The sequence below is a fragment of the Dipodomys spectabilis genome, unplaced genomic scaffold (genome assembly GCF_019054845.1).
Source record: "Dipodomys spectabilis isolate Male_0828 unplaced genomic scaffold, ASM1905484v1 ptg000001l, whole genome shotgun sequence".
Classification (NCBI taxonomy): domain Eukaryota; kingdom Metazoa; phylum Chordata; class Mammalia; order Rodentia; family Heteromyidae; genus Dipodomys; species Dipodomys spectabilis.
This window is the reverse complement of record NW_024870678.1, coordinates 23,393,808-23,416,520: the sequence shown is the minus strand read 5'-3', so window position 1 is coordinate 23,416,520 and position 22,713 is coordinate 23,393,808. Positions and strand designations below refer to the sequence as shown.

The 22,713-nt window shown below is 41.2% G+C and overlaps 1 protein-coding gene and 1 long non-coding RNA gene across 3 annotated transcripts; one reads left to right on the top strand and one right to left on the bottom strand.

Moving 5' to 3' along the window:
• Positions 1-3,028: 3,028 nt before the first annotated feature.
• Ifngr1 (interferon gamma receptor 1) lies at positions 3,029-20,811 on the top strand. Of its 2 annotated transcripts, none has more exons than XM_042692049.1 (7): positions 3,029-3,124; positions 7,182-7,296; positions 9,558-9,724; positions 11,880-12,058; positions 14,353-14,536; positions 17,309-17,427; positions 19,752-20,811. In XM_042692049.1, the coding sequence occupies exons 1-7, from the start codon at positions 3,037-3,039 to the stop codon at positions 20,322-20,324; spliced, it is 1,425 nt and encodes a 474-aa protein (XP_042547983.1). In that variant the 5' UTR covers positions 3,029-3,036; the 3' UTR covers positions 20,325-20,811. The 2 variants fall into 2 exon arrangements, with proteins under 2 accessions (XP_042547983.1, XP_042547900.1); XM_042691966.1 differs by having other exon boundaries at positions 3,041-3,124; positions 7,182-7,293; positions 9,555-9,724.
• Positions 17,845-22,084, bottom strand: LOC122118194. The gene is made up of 3 exons (XR_006149299.1): positions 21,579-22,084; positions 19,197-19,201; positions 17,845-17,854 (listed from the first exon to the last, which is right to left on the bottom strand). It is a non-coding gene; the product is annotated as an uncharacterized LOC122118194 (long non-coding RNA).
• Positions 22,085-22,713: the final 629 nt, after the last annotated feature.

Sequence of the window (22,713 nt, the reverse complement as noted above, 5' to 3'; positions counted from 1 at the left end):
TTTGTATATGCATAAAAATCTCAGATCAGGTCCCTTTCATGCTCCTATAATCTTACTGCTGTCCTCAGCAAGGATTAGATGATTTCAGTAATTACTTGTACAAAACATATTATATATACACAAATACCACCCCCCCCACACACATACACATTCCATGAAATCCAGATGGTAATAAGAGCTACAACAAAAGTAGAGCATTGGCTATAATTTATAGAATGATCAAGAGAATGCAGAACTATATGTTTTCACTGAAAAAATTTCAAAGTGTCTCCTTGAAAGGGAAGCTGGCTGACCTTCTGCTCTGGAGAACAGGGGAAGGAAATGCATGGTGCCAGAGCCCAAACAGTGTGGGCCACATGTTCAGTTCTCACCGATCGCATTGTATTTTTCATTTCTTCATTTATTTTTATTTGGCCTGTTCATTCCCTTAAGCCGTATTGAGTGTGGCTTTCAAAATATGATCCTGAGCAGCATTTCCGTGAGTATTTGGCTTTAGAATGACCACACAAATTTGTTTTCATAGTTTTAAAAACTCACCAAAGGCTATCATGGGACCAACATGTACTTGGATATTGTCCAGCCATCAGATATGGGAAATCTATTGAGAAAGCTAGCACATTGCATATTTGCTTCCACAATAGATGCTGTGATTGTTAAACTTTGCCCAAATTATATTTTTTCAAATTTTCTATTAAGTGGTTACATAATTTCCCAAATTTCACAGTATTATGGGATAGTGAAGCTTAGTTAAAGTCTCAAGCACGTTCTAACTTTCATAGGACAAATTGTCTATCATGGTCTATAACATTTATGAGTTCTATGAGCTTTGCAATACAGTTATTTCTTCCACATTGGGTGGTATGTACATTTCTTTTGTTTTGCATAGCATCAGCTGTTCACTCTTTCCCACTTGCTCCCTCCCTCCCACCACTGCCATTGAGTTGCTTAGTTAGTTCATTTTGGTCAATATCCAGTGCAGTTGATGGGTCCTGCTGTTGTATGTTTTTCCCTGATTCCCTCTAATTCTGTGTCATCCTCCTGGTTTCCCTCCGGTGTGCACATATATACCATACACAGATCAGCAGTATGTGCCCAAATTATTCTTTAGGAATAGAAGACAGAATCCTATCCTTCCCTGTAAGTAGGAGTGCTGTTAATACTCTCAATTGTCAGCTTTCTTTGGGAAAACGCTTCAGCTGAAGTCATAGGAACCCAAAAATCACATCCATTCAACACTGGAGCTTGTGGGCTAAACCCTTACTCCCACTCAGGACACTGCCACAAGGCCATCTTAGCTTAGAGCTCCCATTGCATTGGTTGAAATGAAGCCTTTGTTGGCATGGCATCACAGAGAACTTGTTCCTCTGTCTTGCTTCCTGTCCCTACTTTTCATGGGGTTTTAATCTCAACAGAGATTTAAAAAGTTGCTGGGCAACTTAATCTTCACTCCAGATTATACTGCAAATATTATGATCAGTTCTAGACCCCTAAGGTCAGTTATTTATCCTTACAACTCTGCAATGGCTAGAAGGTGCCTCTTATAGGTAGACATCATAAAAAAAAAATCAAAGGAAATAGTCCTCCTTCAACTAAATTACGTCTTCCTACTCAAAGTAGGTGTCAATGCACCCAACCCAAGGGCACTGGCTCTTCTTGAATGTTTTGTCAGAAGAAGGCAGCATGTCAAACTCCACCTTGAATCAGAGGTACTGAATCTGAATCTGATTTTTCAGAAGATCCCCAGGGTTCCCATGGACAGTAAAGTTTGATAAGTATTGAGCTAAGAGATTTAGTAATATTAGATTATCTAGCTGATAATTCTTTTTACTTGTACAGGATGCCTTTACAGGATGCTTTTTCTATGTAAAAGCTGGTTTGGAAATACTGGAATAGTACATTCTTTCATTCAACAAATACTAATTGATCGCCAGCAAAGATTTCAGCACCATGGGGTTTACATTCCAGAATAGAAAGAAAATAAAATCTGTGTGTGAGAGTATTATAGAGTAGGTTGTAAAAAGCACCATGAAGAAATACTATGATAATACAGTCTGGTCAAGAGGAGGGAGACTAGCTTGCAATTTCAGTGTTTTGCAAATGACCACACGTTAGGCAGAGAATTGAAGCAGGTGAGGTAGCCACAGGCCTATTTGGACACCATGGTAAAGACAAGAAGACCAAAGTGGCTGGAGTGGAATAGGAGAAATGCAGCCTCATAATAGTTGTGGTCAGAGAGGCGAGACGGCAGATCTTAATGAGCGGCTACTGGATGGATCGTGTCTGGACATTTCCTTGTTACAAAGCTTTCTCCCGACCCAAGTCCATTCGATTCTGGTCCTGGGTGTGTGCTCAAACCACGACGATCACTAGCAAAGTCTTAGCCCTGGCAGGACTGGCCTTCCAGAGAGGGTTCTGAAGCCTCAGGCTCCAGGACGCCCAGAAGGCTGGGCTACGTGTCTGGGCGTGGACGAGGGCCCGGCTTTGCCACCTTAGGGCACAAACAGGAAGAGGAATTGCGGAAGGTGGTGCCAGGCTGAAAGAAAGTAACCTTTGGAGCCAAGTTCCTCTCACAGCCAGTACCCTGGATCTTGAAACACTGTACTTATTCGCTTGAACCCCTTCCTCCAGCCCCCCCCCGGGCCCCGCCGGCACTACCTCGGCCTAAATCCAGTCTCCAGGTTTCCAGCTGCTCCGGGAGTCTCGGTCACGGTCCCACCCAGACCCACGGTCCCACCCACGCCCCGCCTCGCCATCCTAGCCCCGCCTTCCCCGCTCCACAAGCCCCGCCCCTCCCAATCTCGTCCACTCCAGGTCTTCCAGTCAGGCTACTGACCCCGCCCCCACAATGGCCACACCCCCCATGGGTGGGGCTCAGCTTTTACAACCCCGCCCCGCCCGGCCGCCCAAGCTCGGCCTCCCTCAGGCGTGGTAGTCGGGAAGGGTGGGCGGACGTGACGCGGAGTGGAGGCCGCGGGGCCCGTGCCGCGAGTCGCCCTTTGTGGCTCCGGGCTGGACCCATAGGTTATCGGAGGTATCATGACTCCCCTCGTCGTTTTCCTGCTTCTGGTGGTGCAAGCCGGGAGCGGGGCTACAAGGAGCCAAGAGGATCCCGAGCTGCCCTCCGGTAGGGTGTCGCGGCCGGGTGCGGACGGGGGCGGGAGGCCGGGAGTCGTCAGGGCCGGGAAGCCCCGCCTGGCCCGGCCGTTGTCCCCGCGTCTCCCCGGCCGAGCTCACCTTGGATCCCGCACCTGCGCCGCGCGGCTGCGGGGCGGCTGCGGGGGGCGGCGCCGGCGCACGCGGGGCCCGCGCGGCCCTACAGGGTTCTCCGAGTGTGTTTTTCCGTGCGTTCCTCGGCGCGCCGTGGACGCCCTGGCCCCAGCTGTGGCCTGGAGACGCTCCTCGGGGCGCTGTGTTGCCAGGCCTCGGTTCGCCGGGGTTGCTCAGCGACTCTCTAGATAGTGGCCTTGGGACCCCCGGGTCGCTTCTCAGGGCGTAGCACTTTGTTTCCATCTGCTTATTGACTTTTCTTAGCAAACACAGGCCAAAGATCGTTTCTCTGAAGTGGAGGGTAACGGTGATTAGGAGAAGGGAAAGCAGTAGACTTGAGTTCCCCAGTAGCCTTCGCTGGAAGGCCGGTGAGGCCCCACCTGCTTAACTCCCGGCGACCCCCGCTGGGCCTCCCAACCTAGGACTTCTTCCTAGAGTCCCTGGGGGCGCGCGCCTGTCAAACGCAGCCCTCCTTCTGAAGTCCTGCGAAGCAATACTTAGTCATTCCTGAGGCAGAGGTGGTTACAGAATGGGAGAAGACAGTTGTGGTTGATGATCTCTGCTTTCAAGGATCTTCACACTAGCTAACAGTAGCTGCGGCCCGGGGCACATCTCATTTCAGTCACCTGTGAAGTCTATGCTGGTGGTCTCCATGTATTGATGAGAAAGGGATACAACTGATTGAGGGCTCCTTGCTACTTGTGGGAAGCTGTTGTGGTTTGGCTCCATAGTCCAAGTTCTTATCCAGTCTATCAGCTGGCATTCTATCTAGGGCCATTTATAGCACAGCTGTGATGAAGAGTCTGGACTTGTGCACCAAGTACAAGGAGACACAATATATATGTCCGACTCTCCAAGGGAGTCTGGGAAGGCTTCACGGAGGTGGCCCTGGCCTTCTTATCAGAGGTGCAGAAGAGACTTGAGTGTACAGAGGTGTGAGAAACAGTGTTGAACTCATGGGATAAAAAGTGTTTCATCATTTGCCTGGGCTCCAGTGCCTCATGCCTGTAATCCTAGCTACTCAGGAGGCTGAGCTCTGAGGATTGCCGTTCAAAGCCAGCCCGGGCAGGAAAGACCGCGAGACTCTTCAATAAACGACCAGAAAACTGGAAGTGGCACTGTGGCTCAAGTGGTAGAGCACTAGTCTTAAGCTGAGGACCCAGAGGAGTTTATTGGCTCAGAAAACTCAAGTAAAAGTTGAGGAGAATGTCAAAGATGCCAACTGGGTCGTAGGAAGCTAGAAGCAGGAAGGCAAACAGCTAGATTTCACCATTTCATATTTCTGTTGGTCTGAGTATTGACAGCTTTCCCTGCTTGGCAGGAGTTATAGCTGTTGATAGCCCTCATCGTAGTCCTGTCCATTAACTGCCCTGCTTGTTCTGTCTCTTCTGGATTATCAGCTTTCCAAGAAAACAGCTCTAACCACACCTTTCCTTTTGTTTCTGTGATGAATTTGAGTGTACCGAGAGAAGCTGGTACTCCTCTGTATGGTTTTGTTAAACCCTCAGCTTTGAGGTCAAAGCTTTGAGCTTGGAGGAGCTTTGGGAATTAGATCTTAAAACGGGTAAAGTTTATTCTTGGTAATTTGCTTGCATACTACACCAACTTATTATCAGCTTATTTCCAAAAGCAATAAGTTATGTACAACTACCTGGGCATTTTCGAGAAATGTAAAAAAAAAATCTATGAGATTATTTTAGTTTATAAAATCATTCCAGCAGGATCTTTTAAAAAAACTTTATAGATAAAACACTCTTTTTCTTTTTCAGCATATGTTTTTCTTTACACAATGTAAACATCATAAATAATAGTTTGTAGTGATCCTTACTTTAATCTGAATGTAGAGCTATATAAAACCTCAGATTATAAAATCTTGAACTTAAGAAAACTACTATGTCTGTGTAGCACATGGTTTTGGCAAAGATAATGCAAGTAATGTCTAATAACCACATGACTTCTCTTTGATCGTGTTAAAACTCCAATTACACCTTTCAGTATAAATATACAGAAGCTTCGTCTAATAGTAATTTCTGCCTGCTGTAATTCGTGGAAACTTCTGCCTATCGTGAATGCTTTGAAAACTATTTTTTAAGTGCTTATCCTAGACTAATATGCTCCACTTTAAATTATGGAAAGCATAGTTCAATTCACATTGAAAACTAAGACTTCGGGGCTGGGAATATGGCTTAATGGAAGAGTGCTTGCCTAGCATGCATGTAGTCTGGGGTTCGATTCCTCAGTGCCATATAAACAAAAATCCAGAAGCAGCTCAAGTGATAGAGTGCTAGCCTTGAGCAAAAGAACCCCAGGGATAGAACCCAGGCTCTGAGGTCAAGCCCCAGGACTGGCCAAAAAAACACATATACAACTAAGGTTTGATAAATCTCTTACTATGTGCTATTTATTGTACCCTTTCCATGACTGAACTGACTACTGTATGCCTTTTCCTCAAAAAGAATTTCAGACTTGAATACATGTCATTTCAGTTGGGCATAAATATATAAAAAGGCTTAAAAGACGTGGTAGGCAAAGTGTGGTGGCTCTTATTTGTAATCCCAGTTACTTTTCAGGCAGAGATGAATAGGAAGGATAGTGGTTTGAGACCAGCCCAGGAAAAAGGTTAATAAGATCCCATTTTATTAAGTCTACATCTATAATCAAAGTGACATGGGAGGACCAAATAGGAGAATCACGGTCCAAAGTTGGCCTGAGACAAAAAAAAGTGAAAGACCTTGTTCAAAAAAATAACTAAAACATAAAGTACTAGGGGCATGGCTCAGGAAGTAGAGGGCCTACTTAGCCCTGGTAGAATGTAAAAAGACCAAAAAAAAAAAGTGGAGGGAGGAAGGGGGAATCCTTGTGTAGAGGTGAAAATTTTAGTTAATTACCATTGCCTTCAGTGTCCTGGAAAGCTGAAAATGTGCCCAATGTGAACAAGCTCAGGGGGTTTCCAAGTGAAATGGTGAAGGTGTCACCTGGCTTCTTTGTATTTCTTGTCTAGAATATGAGCCTGGATAAATTAACATGAAAAGGACTGTTGGGCTGGGTGCCCAGGATTTAAAAGAGAAAAAAACAAAATGAAATATTGAGTGTGTTTGGTAAAAAGCCCTTCCCATCCCAGAAAGCTAACTGTTGATGGCACTGGAGTTGTCAGTGACTGCTCCAGTCAGTCTCCACACGTCTGCCACAACAGAAGGTGTTAAGGGTCAGCACAGTATTCCGTGGTGAAGGGTTGAGAGCCAGGTGGCATTTCAGAGTGAAACTGGCCATCCCCACTGGTGGCATTTCAGAGTGAAACTGGCCATCCCCACTGTGGCTGGTTTTCTCTGGACAATGATTGCAATCTGTGTTGTCACACACCAAACATTCTGAAGTTAAGTGAATTCAAGAGTATTGGTGTATGAGGCAGTAATCTTATTTATATAGACCTTGAATATAATGGGAGTTTATTGCCCCAGCAATAAATTTGCTCTTGTATTTACATTTCCATTATTTTGCAATGTTTTCACAATTGAAAAATGAATCAATACATAAAAGTTGACCCTTAAAGATGACAAATCATATAAGTTTAATGCAGTCTATATACGTATATAACTTCCATAGGTATATATAAAACTTCCCAGCAGACTATTCAGAGCAGAACAGATAGGCATTTTTCTTCTTTATTATAACTGGCACACAATAATTATACATATATTCCATATATTTATAGAATGAAGTGTGATTCCTTTAGACATGTACACAATGTGGAATGATCAGATCAGAGCTAGAAATTTACTCTTACTTGAAATGATATCAGTATCTATTGCAGTATCTGTTTTTCTTCCAATAAACCTATTTGATTAATATGACATTCATAAGGTTTTTCTCATGGTAATGTTAGTTTCTTATTACTGTCCATTTTACTCTTACAGTGCCTTTACCAGCCAGTGTGATAATCAAATCTTATAACATGGACCCTGTCTTGTGTTGGGAGTACCAGAACATGACACAGAACCCTGTGTTTACTGTACAGGTAAAGAACTACGGGTAAGTGTGTTTTTTTTTTTAAATATCTATTTGATTCTTCCTTTATCTACATTTTTGCACATTTCACAACGCTGTGTTCTACTTTCTGAACTCCCTGTAGGTGGCCATAAGTACTAAGGATTCAAACTGGTTCTATACTATTCTACCTGCCTCTTATTTAGTCTTCCTGTCAAAATTGAAGTAGAAAAATAGCACTAACTTCCATGATTCTTTCTCTACTTACTCTCTGTTTCTCTGTCTTTCTTTCTGTCTCGCTGTCTTTCTTTTAAAAGTAGCATCAGGTAGTTATATAGGCTGTTTCATTTTAACATAACTATTTTTGCATACAATACATCTTAATCAGTCACCACACCACTTCCACAATTCTGCTCCCCACCCACACTTCACAAACCAGGCTCAGAACGTTTCCTAGAAGTGACTGCGAATAAGTAGCTACAGCTCAAGGACTCCCAAACCAGAAGAGTAACTTCAATGTGCATTAGTTTCATATTTTCCTTCATGGTTTGATTGAGGTTAAACATTTCTCTCAAGCTCCCTACAATGTGTTCACTATAGAGAACATGGTAGAGAGCTTGTTTCATTATTGGTGATGTGTTTATTCAGATGTCCACCACACAGATTCCTTTCAGTAAGCAACCAGATTCCTTTCAGTAAACAATCTGTGAGAGAAAGCGTATGAGTGTGTGCACATGCTGCTTTCTGTAAATCCATGAATATCTTTTGCATCCATTCATTAGTTTTGTTATTACTGTGATAGGCGCGCAGCTAATTTTTTTTTCACAATTTGTTCTATTTTACTTGCTAGATTGACAAACATTCAAAATGTAAACACACTCCTTTTGAAAATGGGAGACATAGGCATTCTCATATGTGAGTTGCATGGATACAAAATTGACCTAGCCTGAAGAAAAGAATTGGGAAGGATCTTCAAAAATTTTATGAGTTTCCCTTGTTTGTGTATTATTTGTTTATTTTGGCAGTACAAGGGATCAAGCCCAGAGCATTTTCATGTTCCAGGTAAACACGTTGCCACTAAGTTACATTTCCATCTCCCATGCATTTGCTTTTTGACCTAATAATCCCACATTATGACTTATCCTTACGATTTATAAAAATACACTTTAAAGACATTCCCCATGTTTAGGAGATAGACTGAACAAGTGGCTGCTCATCACAATTTGGGATTCTATGTACCTTTAAACAAAAACACGAAGAAAATTTCTAGATCTTATATGTAGTGATTTCCGGGATATGTTGTTAAATGAAAAAAAGAAACTAAGTCAATAAAGCATACATAGTGTAGTCTTTCGGAGGTAAAAAGGAATGGAGAGAAACATTTACATAGATAATGCCTTAATTTTGATAAAAGAATGATAGCAAGTGAAAACTTAAAAACCAATAAATTGACTATCTACAAGGATAGGTAATAATGTAGATATGGATAGAAAAGGAAAAAAGAAAACAACTTCAATCTTTTTTTTTCCGCTTGGAGAAATGCTGATTCCATGGTGAAGCTAAGGAAAGGCTAAGGCTTGAGTTTTTGGGTTTTAGGGAATTTTATGTTTGTTTGGTAGATTTGCCCTATTCTTGTAGAAGTGGGCATTGAACTCAGAGTCTCATGCATATTAGGCCAGAGCTCTACCATTGAGCTACGTCTTCAGGCAGGGAAGGATAATATAACTAGAAGGCCTCTTTATGATAGAATTTCTTTTAAAAATGATGGAGATAAGCCAGGGATAAGCCTATAGTCGTAACTACTCAGATAGCTGAGATCTCAGAATTGTGGATCAGAGCCATCCTGGGCAGACAAATCCACAAGATTCTTATCTTTAATTAACCATCAATTAACTAGCAATGGGTAGAACTAGAGGCATAGCTAAAGCGGTAAAGTGCCAACCATGATTTAAAAAAAAGCCAAGTGAAAGCACAAGCCTCAATAATAGCACCCCCTCCCCTTCACAAAAAAGACTAAAATGATGCAGAGATGTCAGAATGACCCAAAAGTCATCATAAATAGACACTAGCTAGCCAAAAGTTAGCAGTTTGAGCAGCAATATAAGATTACACAAAGAACTAAGAAAGGATCCCTGTATTTCCAACTGAAAAGAGAAGGGCTTCCTACTTTGGCTCCTCCATCCTATTTCAGCTTAGTTTGTTCTAGCAGCTCTGAGCTATGAATAAGAGCAAAGAGAGGAAGAGATGGTTCAAATGACTGCTATAATTAAGTTACCTTCGTGTTTCTTTCTTGTTTGTCATTTTAGGAATGGAGAATGGATTGATGCCTGCACCGATATCTCTCATCATTGCTGTTCTATTTTCAACCAAGTTGATGAACCAGAATATCCTCTCTGGGCCAGAGTTAAAGCTAGGGTTGGACAAAGAGAATCTGCCTATGTAGAGTCAAAAGAATTTACTCTGTGCAAACAAGGTAAGTAGAATGTACGCATGTATAAATTTTAATTTTGAGGATGTTTGTCTTCTGCATACGTTTGCTTTGCTTCGCAGTTGCTACAAATGATCATGATGCCTAAGACATTTGCAAAAATTTAGAGAATCATTATCTATCATTATTTTCATTCCAAGCTCCACACATAGGACAAGGAGACAACCATCACTTTGAAACTTATGAACCATTAAATGTCAACTCGATTTAAATCCCTATAGACGGCCATTCTCTGGTTGTACTTAGCAAATACCCTTTCCCTCCCTGTCTTCCTTGTCATTTATTTCCGTTTTGTATTCACACAGGAGTTTGCCATGGGTCTCTCGTTTTTTTTTCTTCCTCTGCCTGGTCCTTAAAGTCCTTGGAAATTTAAATAACAACTGAATACATTGAACATTTCAAAGCTGGACTTTGCTGGCTCACACCTGTAATTCTAGCTACTCAGGAGGCTGAGATCTGAGGACTGCAGTTTGACGTGAGCCCACTGGAAAGTCGGTGAGACTCTTATCTCCGATGAAGCACCCAAAAGCTGGAATTAGAGGTGTGGCTCAAGTAGTAGAGGACCAGCCTTGAGAGAGAAAGCTCAGGGATAACGCCCAAACCACACTTAGTTCAAGCCTCAGTACCATCACAAAGGGAAAATACACACACACACACACACACACACACACACACACATACACACACACACACACACACACCACACACACACACACACACACACACACACACACACACACACACACACACACACACACACCTGCAACTCTGTGACTTTTAGGTCTTGGCTCTTCTAGCAGCTACCCATGGCATACTTGACCTGTGATATCACTGTCGCTCCAACTCCAGAATGTTCATTGTCCTCACCCTGACAGTCATCTCTCTCCTGGGTAGAACCCTTTGGTTGCCTGACCCTCAGCTGGTCTTCTAGTCTTCAGTGCCTTTTCTTTTAGCTACACTTCCTTCTGGTTCAGCTTCTGTGCTGTTTCTTCAGCTACTGCCCCGTGCATGATCTCCACGGCTTTGATTCTGCTTCTGCTTTTCAGATTGCACCACTGTGAGCTTCCTACGGGTCGTTCCCCTGCTTGTCCTCTTGATGTTTTTATTCCCCTGAGTGCACGAATTTGTCAGCTGACACTGCCATCTAAATGATGCTTATCAAGGGCCCACTCTCTGTGTTCAAGCAAATATGCTAGGCCCTGAGACACTGACAAGAAAACTAGATCTGCCTGGCACACGGTAGGTGCCTAGTGAATACTTGAAGCATAGAGAAATGGTTTCCCAATGAAGTTGCAGATGTCGAAGACACAGTGATCATTTGCTGATATTTGAATTTCTGATTTTGACTTTCCCAGTAAAGATCAAACTGTTGACGAACTCTTACAGAGCCTAAATTTATGCCACACACTCTAGTGTGTGAAGACACAGAGTTTCACTGATAGAAGATGACTAAAGTGGCCTTTCAGAAACAGTTTTCGGGGGGCTGGGAAGGTGGCTCAGTGGTAGAGCGCTTGCCTTGCATGCATGAGGCCCTGGGTTCGATTCCTCAGCACCACATAAGCAAAAAAAGAAGAAAAAAGCCAGAAGTGGTGCTGTGGCTCAAGTGTAGAGTGCTAGACTTGAGCTGAAGAGCTGAGGGACAGTGCCCAGGCCCAAAGTTCAGGTCCCACAACTGGACCCCCCCCAAAAAAAGAAATAGTTTTTAGAAACCAAGATTTTAAATATATAGAAACAAAGATAAAGGAACATACACTTAATAGAGCTTCTTTTATGTCAAGGGTTTCTTTTTCTTGTTTAAGTTGGTACAATATAATTGTTTTTCTTTTTTAAAATTATTTTTTTTTTTACCTTTTGGTGTTTTTTAAAACCCAACTATAACCAATTATATTTCCCTGAAGCTATAAATGAAATTAAACTGCCAAAAGAGGTTTGGATAAGAGAATGTCTTGTCTGCAATTTAGCACACATTTGTTTTTGAGATATATTTAGAATGGCTTCTAAGGCTTTGGGGAGAAGTTTAAATGTGGTTCTAGTAGAATCATAACAGAAAAAGTAGATTGGTTTATGGATTTTGATAATCTTATGAAATGCACTGGGAAGGTCCACAACTGGTATTAATTATACTTCTTTTCTCGGCCAGGAGAAATTGGACCACCTGCACTGAAAGTCAGAAGGCAGGAAGACCAGCTCATCACTGATATATTTCACCCTTCAATTGTTACAAATGGAGAAGTGCAAGGAATTATGTATGATGCTATGTACGAAGGCGCTTGTTACACGTTCGACTACACCGTGTATCTGAGAGTGAATGGGAGCAAGGTAGGTGTTTCTGTTGCACCTTGTGCAATGGAAATTATTCCATAGCTACCCCCAAGTTATTGGTTCATTTAATATTCATAAGTAGAATGCTTATGGGTCTTTAAGCAAGAATAAGACAGGTCTTATTTGGGGAAAAAGCACACCTATGGTGTTTATGACCAGATGAATACACTTGTGATTTTTTTTTCTTTTGTCCTAATTTAGCAAGGCCTAAACTATAATTATAATTGGTATACTCCACTGAGGAGATGAGACTAATTTCAGCTGGTGGTGGTGGTGATTCAACTAGAAGGGCGGGCTGTGGTTTATAATAATGGATCAGAACAGGCCTCCAAGGAAGGTGTTAACTAGAGCCAAGGCTGAGGTCAAGAGGAGAGACTCCTAGGATAGGCAGGGAAAGTGTGTCAGGTGCAGGGACCCAACAGGGCTGAGATGGCACTGGAGGGCAATAGGGCAGTGGGTGGAGGGTGCAGAGAATGAGGAAAGGGAGGGTATTGGAGGGATTGACTTTGATCCTTGATGTGGCACCTACAGAACTATTTACTCAGCAGAGTGACATCTGAGTTAGAGCTTCCAGTAGCCCCTCGGCTGCTAGCACAGTTGTCTTTTCAAAGAGCTGATCTAATTGTGATATTCTACTGCCTAAGACCTTTCCACACATCCCATCAGCTTCAAAATACCTAAATGATGACGTAGGAGATTCTCGGGATCTGGCCCTTTGTGTCCTCTCCAGCCACCGTCCCACATCCCCTTAGCCACCGACCTGCATCCCTTCAGCCTTGTCTTCCATGCTTGTGCCCTGCTGAGAAGTTCCATACTCTTTCAGAGAATATCCTCCTTGTCTGTCTATTGGCCCATCTCTGACCATTCCTTGGCACCATCTCCCTTTTGAATTTTTTTTTTATTTCTGGCAATGAATATTATTTCCTTTTCTATGTCTGGGTGCTATTTCCTAGTTCCATGTAGGATCCTATTCCATACTCTCAGTTGGCGTTTCTTTCTGATCTGTACACTGAATTATAAGGTATTTGAAGTTAGGCCCCACATACTACCCATAGTGGTTACCCGTGTTACCACAACAAAGTACCTGAAACAATTAATGGAAAGAAAAGCTTTATTTAGGCCAGTTTTCCAGGCTCAAAGGCATGGTGCCTTGGCTGACTCAGTTCTGGTAGCACATCATAGTAGAAATCATTACATCTCAATTCTTTCCTGTGCCTCACATACGTTAGGCGGGCAGTAAGCTGCTCCTCTAACTCAAATGGTTACATCTCTAACTAGAGAAGAGAGGAAGACCAAGGTCTCACAGTCTCCAGGGGCATGCCCCCAGGGACCTAACAACCTCACGGGTGGCTCTGCCTCTGAAGGCCACAGCACCTCTCAAAACCACCACCATGGGGCTGGGAAGGTGGCTCAGTGGTAGAGCGCTTGCCTTGCATGCCAGAGGCCCTGGGTTCGATTCCTCAGCACCACATAAGCAAAAAGAAAAAAGCCGGAAGTGGCACTGTGGCTCAAGTGGTAGAGCGCTAGCCTTGAGCTGAAGAGCTGAGGGACAGAGCCCAGGCCCAGAGTTCAGGCCCCATGACCAGACCCAAAAAAAAAAACAAAAAAACAAACAATCAAAACCACCACCGTGGGACCTGGGGAGGACATTTGGCCAAAACTCTACCTTTGTCTCTAGGTCTCACTGGGTGATCCTGGATTAGCATTGTAGGAATAGGATAAATGAATATTGGTTGGTTTAACAGTTGCCAGAGAGCATTCTTCTTATTAAAAACAAAACGAACAAACAAAAAACCCTGAGCCAGGTGCCTGTGGCTCACACTTCTCAGGAGCTTGAAATCTGAGGCTTGCAATTTGAAGCCAGCCGAAAAGCCCATGAGGCTCTCATCTCCAACTAGCCATCAAAAGCCAGAAGTGGAACTGTGGCTCAAGTGGTAGAGCACTAGCATTGTGCAACAAAGCTCTGAGACAGTGCCCAGGTCCTGAGTTCAAGCCCCAGGACCGGCAGAAACACAAAACAAAACAAACAAAAATCCAATAATTTTCTATTCCTATAAAGAACATGGTAGCAGACACACATTGTACAGCTATGTTGAAGAAACAAATGGACTTACTATTTGATGTCACAGCTGTTTTCAGACATACTCAATATATATCATATATATTTCTCAATATACTTTCGTGTGTTTCTTAGGTGATTAAGCAATATAAATAAAGTGATTTATTTATTTACTTGTTTAGCAGATTAAAGAATCCATGTGTTTCTATTCGTTTTTTCTTTTTCCATGTAGAGCCTCATTACAAAACATGTACATGCGGACAATTGCAACGAGACCCTGTGCCAACTCAGCATCCTCATATCCTCACTGGAGTCTGAGTATTGTATTTCAGCAGTAGGAGTCTCAAGAGAATGGGCGGTAACAACTGAGAAGACAAAAGAAGTTTGTATTACCATTTTCAGTAGCCATATAACAGGTAAGTCCTTGGGTGCAACTGTAACTGCCTGGGGTCTGGAAATTCTTGGCCCCATTTGAGGACTGCATAGGGAAAGTTGATCCAGGATGCCATAGGGCCAGTGGTTCTTAGAAGGAGTTTATGTAAGTTCAGGTGTCACCAGAGATGTGTGCCTGGGATATCCAATGTGCCCTGAAGAGCCCACATGTGGCACTTTCCATAGGTGGCTTTGTGATCAAGGCAGGCTCTTTTAATTCTACAGTAACTGATGGAGGAACATGGACTTGGAGAGAAGAAAACGGTCCATGTTATTCATCTAGAGACAAGGAGAAAATACAGACAGTTGTAGGACTTCTCTTTTAGAATCTGAATTTACAGTGCATATTTGTATTTGTTAATCTTTTCTCTTGCTCCTTTTGAGAAGTATCTATTCAAATCATTTGCTCATTTTATATTTTTTGCTGTTAAGGATTTTTTTCTTGTTGTTGTTTTGTGTTTTTTTTTTTTGCCAGTCCTGGGCTTGAACTCAGGGCCTGAGCTCTGACTCTGAGACTGAGCTCATAGCTAGTGCTCTACCACTTGAGCCACAGCACCACTTCTGGGTTTTTCTGTTCACGAGATATTAAGGACTTGAACTCAGGGCTTCATGCATGCTAGGCAAGCACTCTACCACTAAGCCACATTCCCAGCCCATTAAGGGTTTTGAATTCTCTTATATGAACCTTTTGTCAGATGACAAGTTGGCAACTATTTTCTTCTGTTATATAAATTGTCTCTTTGTGGTAAGGAATCTTTTTCATTTGATATAATCCCATTTGTTTATTTTTGCTCTTGTTTCCTGCGTGTTTTTTTTTTTTTTTGAGGTCCTAGCCCAAAAAATCATCACCTGTATCTTGAAGTGTTTCCCCAAGTTCTCCTTAGTAGTTTGAGTTTTAGGTCTATCTGATTTTGTTCTAAGCATTACAATTTTCTAGCCTATAGTTTTTCATAAACCCTAAGGATATTTTGTATTTCTGTGGAATTAGTTGGCTTGTCTCCTTTTTTAGCTCTAATTTTATTTAACAAGTATATCTTTGAAGAATGGAAATCTAAGCTGAACTTCAGCTTAGATTTAATACTAATAACTTTGCAGCCATTATATGAATATTTCAAATAGGTGAATTAAAACAATAGAGAGCATTTCTGTTCATTGCCATTATCCACTTTGAAAATTGAAGCCCTACTTAATAAGCAAATTGTAAAATAATGCACCTGCCCTAGATACAACTTTTCTAAAGCCTAGATGAAAAATGGAGCAACACACTGGCCACATGGTGGCAGCACTGTAGCTGGTGAGCAATAAACCCTCTCATGTCTTTATATACTAGACACTCAACCCTAGATTTCTAACATAGTACTAGAATTCATTATGTTGATATGTCTTAAATTTGCCAATACTGTTGAAATACTGCATGATATAAATTTTAGTAAGTAGTAACTTGCACTATTACTATTTGGAAGAGGTAACTTTGGAATAGAAATTATAGGGACAGATAGATGCCATGAGGACCAAACACATCTATGATATATAGATTCCTATTCAATTTTAGAAGAGAGAACTTATAGGAAAAATGATAAAGATTGTACTGTAAAAAATGTGAACATTAAAAGCAGAACTAGGCCAGACATGCCTGTAATCCTAGCTATTCTGGAGGTTGAGATCTGGGGATCTCAGTTCAAAGCCAGACAAATCCAAGAGACTCTTATCTCCAGTTAACCAGTAAAGAGCCATACTGGAGGTGTGGCTTAAGTGGTAGAGCAATCCAGCTGTAACCAAAAAAACTGAGCAAGATCTCCAGGCCCTGAGTTCAATCTCTAGTATCAGCATTCCCCTGCAAAAAAGAAAAGGCCATGATAGAGCAAAATGCATAATGGTAATCACAGTGGTATAGTCTCTGAACTACACTCCTGATTTATAAAATTATTCTTTATATCTTGTTTGTAATCCAGGAGATTTTATTCCTATGAAACATATTTGTGCGGGTATATCTATGTATATATATTCATCTGTGAATCTTTATGCATAATTTATAATCTTGAAATAAAGGTAAGAAAAATTGTAAGTAGTAAGACTAAATTATGTAAGAGTTATGTACACTGACACAATTTGTGTGTAATGTGGTGTGTGTGTGTGTGTGTGTGTGTGTGTGTGTGTATATGTATGACAGAGAGAGAGACAGACAGACAGAGATGGTCCTTGGGCTTGAACTCAATGCTATCCTTGAGCTTTTTTTGCTCAAGACTAGTACTCTACCATTTGAGCCACAGCTCCACTTTCAGCGTTTTTTTGTTTTTTTTAAGTTTATTGGAGTCTCCATCCCACGCTGGCTTCAAACCATGATCTTCAGATCTCAGTCTCCTAAGTAGCTAGGATTGCAGGTGTCAGCCACCAGCACCCAGCTAAGAGAGACTTAAATACCCTTGCCCTTTTTTACTGAGAAAAAAATGGAACTATCCTAATATCCTAAGGTTTAGGCTATAAGGAAGTTGTTAAGGAAACACTATTTCCACTCTACCAGACATGATGGTGTCGTCCCAGCAAGTTTCAGGCCTGTGGAGCTGGAACAAATCAGATTATAATCTAGGAGAGATGTCTAGCTTTTTCCTTAGAGTTCTGTCTACTTCGGTGTTCTTTGAAATTCAGATCTTCTTAATTAACTAGTGTGCAAATCTGTTAACGAACATTGCTAAAATTTTTTGGTAGATATCAGTATTCCTTCTTAATTCTAAGTTGTATTTTATCTTCTTTTTTAGATTCTGTTTGGATTCCAGTTGTTTCTGTCTTTCTGTTTTTAGCCATTATCCCATTACTTGTGTATTGTCTTATGAAGAATCTATTTAGGAAAAAAAGTATCATGTTACCCAAATCCTTGGTAAGGTATTTAAATATATTCTTTTAGCTATGGATGCTAACTTGTTACTTGTTAACTTGATCTTTTTGTTATTGTTGTTGTCATTGATCCTAGAACTTGAACTCAGGGTCTGGGTGCTGTCCCTGAGCTTTTGTGCTCAAACTAAGCACTCTACTACTTTGAGCCACAGCTCCACTTCTGGTTTTCTGGTTAATTGGAGATAAGAGTGTTGGGGCCCAGCTTTGAAATATGATCCCCAGATCTCAGCCTCCTGAGTAGCTAGGATTACAGGCCTGAGCTTCTAGTGCCTGACTTTGATTTTTTTTTTTTTTTTTTGCCAGTCCTGGGCTTGAACTCAGGGCCCAGGTGCTATCCCTGGGCTTCTCAAGGCTAGCACTCTACCACTTGAACCAGGGCTTCATTTCTGGCTTTTTCTGTATATGTGGTACTGAGGAATTGAACCCAGAGCTTTGTGCATGCTAGGCAAGCACTGTACCACTAAACCACATTCCCAGCCTGGTGACTTCAATTTTACTTACAAAATAGAATGATTTCAACATCATTTAGGAGAATGATATGATATGCTGAACTCATTGTATTTAATATTAGTATAGTACTGATCATCAAAGAGAATCTCTCAATCTACCACATATCCTAAACTACGTATTTGACTGCTCACCAAGTCCTTAAAAAAAAAATTAGCACAAAAACACAGAAAAACTGGGGTTGGGAAGGTGGCTCAGTGCTTGCCTTGCATGCATGAGGCCCTGGGGTCAATTCCTTAGCACTACATAAGCAGAAAAAAGCCGGAAGTGGTACTGTGGCTCAAGTTGTAGAGCACTAGCCTTGAGCTGAAGAGCTGAGGGACAGCGCCCAGGCCCAGAGTTCAGGCCCCATGACTGTCAAAAACAAAACAAAACAAAAACAAAAACACAGACAAACCTAGTAAAGAATTTCAAATCTTGTGGAAATAAAAGATGAGTATACTGTGTGATTGGTTCAGAGATGAAGGCTTAGAGGTGCCCCTGTCAGGACCCATCCAGCTTAGGAGTCGAAGGTGAGTTGTAGCTTTGCCCTATGACTTACTATAGAACAGGAGTTATGTTTGTGTGAGGAATAAATAGGAGTTTATCTAAGTACCTAGGGACACTAGAGGATAAAGCCAAAGTCCAGAAAGTTCCTATATGCAGGCTAGCATATAGGAAAGATGGTTAAAAATGAGATTGTGACAGAAATTTAATATTTAAATATCAAGCATTTCAGTGTCATTTGAAATGATAAAAAAAAATAGCCAGGCGCGGGTGGCTCACGCCTGTAATCCTAGCTATTCAGGAGGTTGAGATCTGAGGATCACCGTTCAAAGCCAGCCCAGGCAGAAAAGTCTGTGAGACTCTTATCTTCAATAAACCACTAGAAAACCAGAAGTGGAGCTATGGCTCAAGCGGTAGAGCACTCGCCTTGAGCTGAAGAACACAGGGACAGCGCCCAAGCCCAGAGTTCAAGCCCCACGACCGACCAAAAATAAATAAATAAATAAAGCTAATGGGATGATAACTGCTTGAATCAAATATGATAAGGATAATAGGAACATAGTGAAATTTGCTATAAAAAAGAGACTACCTTTAAGTCAGGAAGTAAGAAGAATCAGTAGTAGACAATTCAGACATGAATGATAATGGACATGCTTAATAATTAAGCACAGAGTCACCTTGCAATATGTTATTTACTGTTTAGTAGAGCAATGAAAACAAACCTGACTGTCTAACAGTGCTATTCCTACTAAAACTGACTGGTGCTGGTGAGAATAGCATAGCCTGGGTAGGAAGGTAAGTGTGCAGGAGCCGCGGCTTGATGGCGAGTGCCTTAAGCACACCATGCCCTTTGACCCTGTCATTCCAGTCTCTTATTCATAGGAAATAAGTTCATAAATAAAAGATATGTGAAAGGTTCAGCATGTTCTGTATCTTATCAACTAAATTATCAGTACGAAAAAGTAATGTCACTGACCATTTCAATGACAAGGCAGATGATAAGACTGAGTCACAGTGCTCCCTTTGCAAACGTAGCACACCCACTTGTGGAAGGAAATGCAGGTAAAGCAACCTGGGTTGGTGAACTATTAACTGACTTCATTTGTTTTTAACCTTAAGTGTTTTTTATGGAAAAGAAAAAGAAAAAAAATCACTACCCTGTTCAGATATGTTATCCTAAATATGTCCTTTGGTGGTCCATTACTTTGAGACCTCCTTGGTTGGTTGGGTGGGTAAGTGGCTGGCTGGCTGGTTTTGAGAATAGGTATTTAAGTTTAACCATCTACTTTCTTTACTTGATTTCTCTCTCTTTAGATCTCTGTGGTAAGAAATGTCACCTCAGAGACAAAACCTGAGTCAAAATATACATCGCTCATCACATCATGCCAGCCATTGGTACCAGAAAATGAGACGGTGATCTGCGAAGAGCAGGCCTCTCCAGCAACGGTTCCAGCCCTGCAGACAGAAGACAATCCAGGAGCAGCAGGAAACAGAGAACCTTCTAGTGAAATAGAAGTGGTCACTACTGAAGAAAATATTTCTCAACTGACCACCTGTGGCCCTTTGACTCCATTAAACAAAGAGAATTCTTCCCCTTCAGATAGTAACCAGTCAGAGCCAGGCAGCTTCACCTTGAACTCCTATCACTCCAGAAATGGTTATGACAGTGGCCTCATGGGATCCGACAGCCTTGTATCTGACTCTGAACTCCCCCCAAATAATAAAGCTGAAGTGAAGTCAGAAGGACAAGAGCCCATAAGGCTGAGAAATGCTCCCACATCTTTTGGCTACGATAAACCACATGTGCTTGTGGATGTGATAGTGGATGGGGGTAAAGAGTCTTTGATTGGTTATCGGCCTACAACAGATTCTGATGAAGTTTCCTAAGATCTAATGAAAGGATCTGAATTTCCTGAATTGTTTTCCTGCTTTGACTTTGTAAAAACATCATGAAGTCTGACATTGTATCCTCATTGATATTAACCAGATGGAATATCTTGGCTAAGACAAAGATGTAAATAACCTTTTGACTTTCACATCTGATTTGAAACTACAAAGACTGTTGAAAAAAACTCATTGTAGTCACAAAGTACATATAGAGTATACTATGATAATAATAAGTTACTCTTTGAAGCATGAAATTTTGGATAGCACATTTTTAAAGCACTGATTTTATACATTAGAAAAGATTAATGTTAATAAAAAAAATCTATAATGTTAAAAAACAGTCCCTCCTGACTAAAGTGAAACATAAATGTAGCACAATTAAAGAAAAGCTAAAAAACCACCTCATTGTAGTTAATGAGCTTTTCCACCTAATGGATAACAGCAGATTTTTAATATATATATATATAAAATTGGTTATTTTTCTGTATGATGTTTTATAAATTTTATGACGTGTGTGTGTGTGTGTGTGTGTGTGTGTGCGTGCACGCGCGTTCACATGTGTATATTTTCCCAGTACCTATATTTGAACTCTTGGCCTTGTGCTTACTCAGCTTGCTTGCTCAGTTGGTGCTTCACCACTTGAGCTATTCATCTAGTCCAGCTTTTTGCTCGCTATTTTGAAGATAGAATCTTATGGATTTCTTTTTCCTGGACTGGCTTCAAACTGTGATGGTCTGGCTCTCAGCCTTCTGAAAGCTTTTCCAAGTTGTACCTACAATCTAAATCCGACTAGTAGAACTTAAGAGGATGTATTACTAGAAACATGTACAGTTCTTTTTTAACAATATTGCATTTAGTGCTTTTGAAATAAAATACTTAAAAACTTAATTTGGTATTATTAAAACACTTAGGTAATCTTTCATAGTTAACAAGAGTATTTTTAATCTATTGTGTGTTTCTAGGTATTGATCCTGTAGAAATATTTTCTAATTGTTTATTCTTTTTTTTTTTTTTTTTTTGGTCAATTGTGGGTCTTGGACTCTGGGCCTGGGCACTGTCTCTCTGCTCTTCAGCTCAAGGCCAGTGCTCTACCACTTGAGCCACAACACCACTCCAGTTTTCTGGTGGTTAATTGGATGTAAGAGTCTCAGGCACTTTCCTGCCCGGGGTTGGCTTTGAATGCGATCCTCAAATTTCAGCCTCCTGAGTAGCTACAATTACAGGTGTGAGCCACCAGCACTTGGCAGTGTGTACCTTTTCAAGGCATTTCCCAAATGACCTACTGCTTCCAACTTGGGCCCATCTTTCACAGTCCCAACAATTTATTCAGATTTTGAAACCATAAATGGATTAAGCCATTGATTAGGTCAGATTCCCCCAAGATCTAATCATCTCCATTAAAACCCTTACTGATATACTTCAAAGTATGCTTTAATAATCTCCAATGTCTCTCAATTCTGTCACGTGGACAGTCATATCATTTAGATTTTTAACTTTTGAGGCACCGAATTCTTTGTCAGTGTTCATTTCTCATCTTACATTGCAATAATTGTTCTTTCCAGTGAACCACAGAAAATTTTGTCCAATTTTCTCCAAACTTTGAACTCCTTTTGGAATTGTGTTTAGCATTGCATTGATGCCATATAATAATTAGGAATAACTATTTCCCAAAATCAAGTGTTCTTTTATAAGTATGGGGAATATTTCTCTTCAAGCATTTTATCTGCCTCGTTAGTTTTATGTAGGTATAGAGCAGAAATGACCTGTCAGAAGTGATCTAGTAGGAAATTACCAGATTTCTTTGTAATATGATACTTTCTTTTGTGTTGCAAAATGGCAATGTTTTCTTGCATTATAGTTTCTAAATGTCTGGATTTTTAAAACAAATTTATTGTTATAAAGGTGATACACAGAGGGATTACAGTTAGATAAGTCAGATAAAGAGTATATTTCTTTTGGGACAATGTCACCCCTTCCCTCTCTCCCAGTTTTTCCCTCTTATTCCCACCCACAAACTGTAAAGTCCATTTTCAACATAGTGTCTAGTGAGTACCACTGCTGTATTTGTTCACCCTTTGTCCCTCCATTCTGTTCCCCTCTTACCCTCCTGAAGACAGGTAAATGAACAAACAAGACAAAAAGAAAAACAGTTCACGGGGCACAGGTGGCTCATGCTTGTAATCCTAGCTACTCAGAAGGCTGAGATCTGAAGACTGGTTCAAAGCCAGCCTGGGCAGGAAACTGTGAGACTCTTATCTCCAATAAACCATTCAGAAAACCGGAAGAGTTGCTATGGCTCAAGTGGTAGAGCACTAGCCTTTAGCTGAAAAGCTGAGGGAAAGAGCCAAGCCCAGAATTCAAGCCCCATGACCAACAAAAAGAAAAAAAA

What these genes read in the sequence shown, in the direction of transcription:
- Ifngr1 (XM_042692049.1), top strand. Translation starts at nt 3,037, where the DNA reads ATGACTCCCCTCGTCGTTTTCCTGCTTCTGGTGGTGCAAGCCGGGAGC. An exon ending in GGATCCCGAGCTGCCCTCCG is followed by an intron (nt 3,125 to 7,181) that starts GTAGGGTGTCGC and finishes TTACTCTTACAG; the next exon opens with TGCCTTTACCAGCCAGTGTG. An exon ending in GTACAGGTAAAGAACTACGG is followed by an intron (nt 7,297 to 9,557) that starts GTAAGTGTGTTT and finishes TTGTCATTTTAG; the next exon opens with GAATGGAGAATGGATTGATG.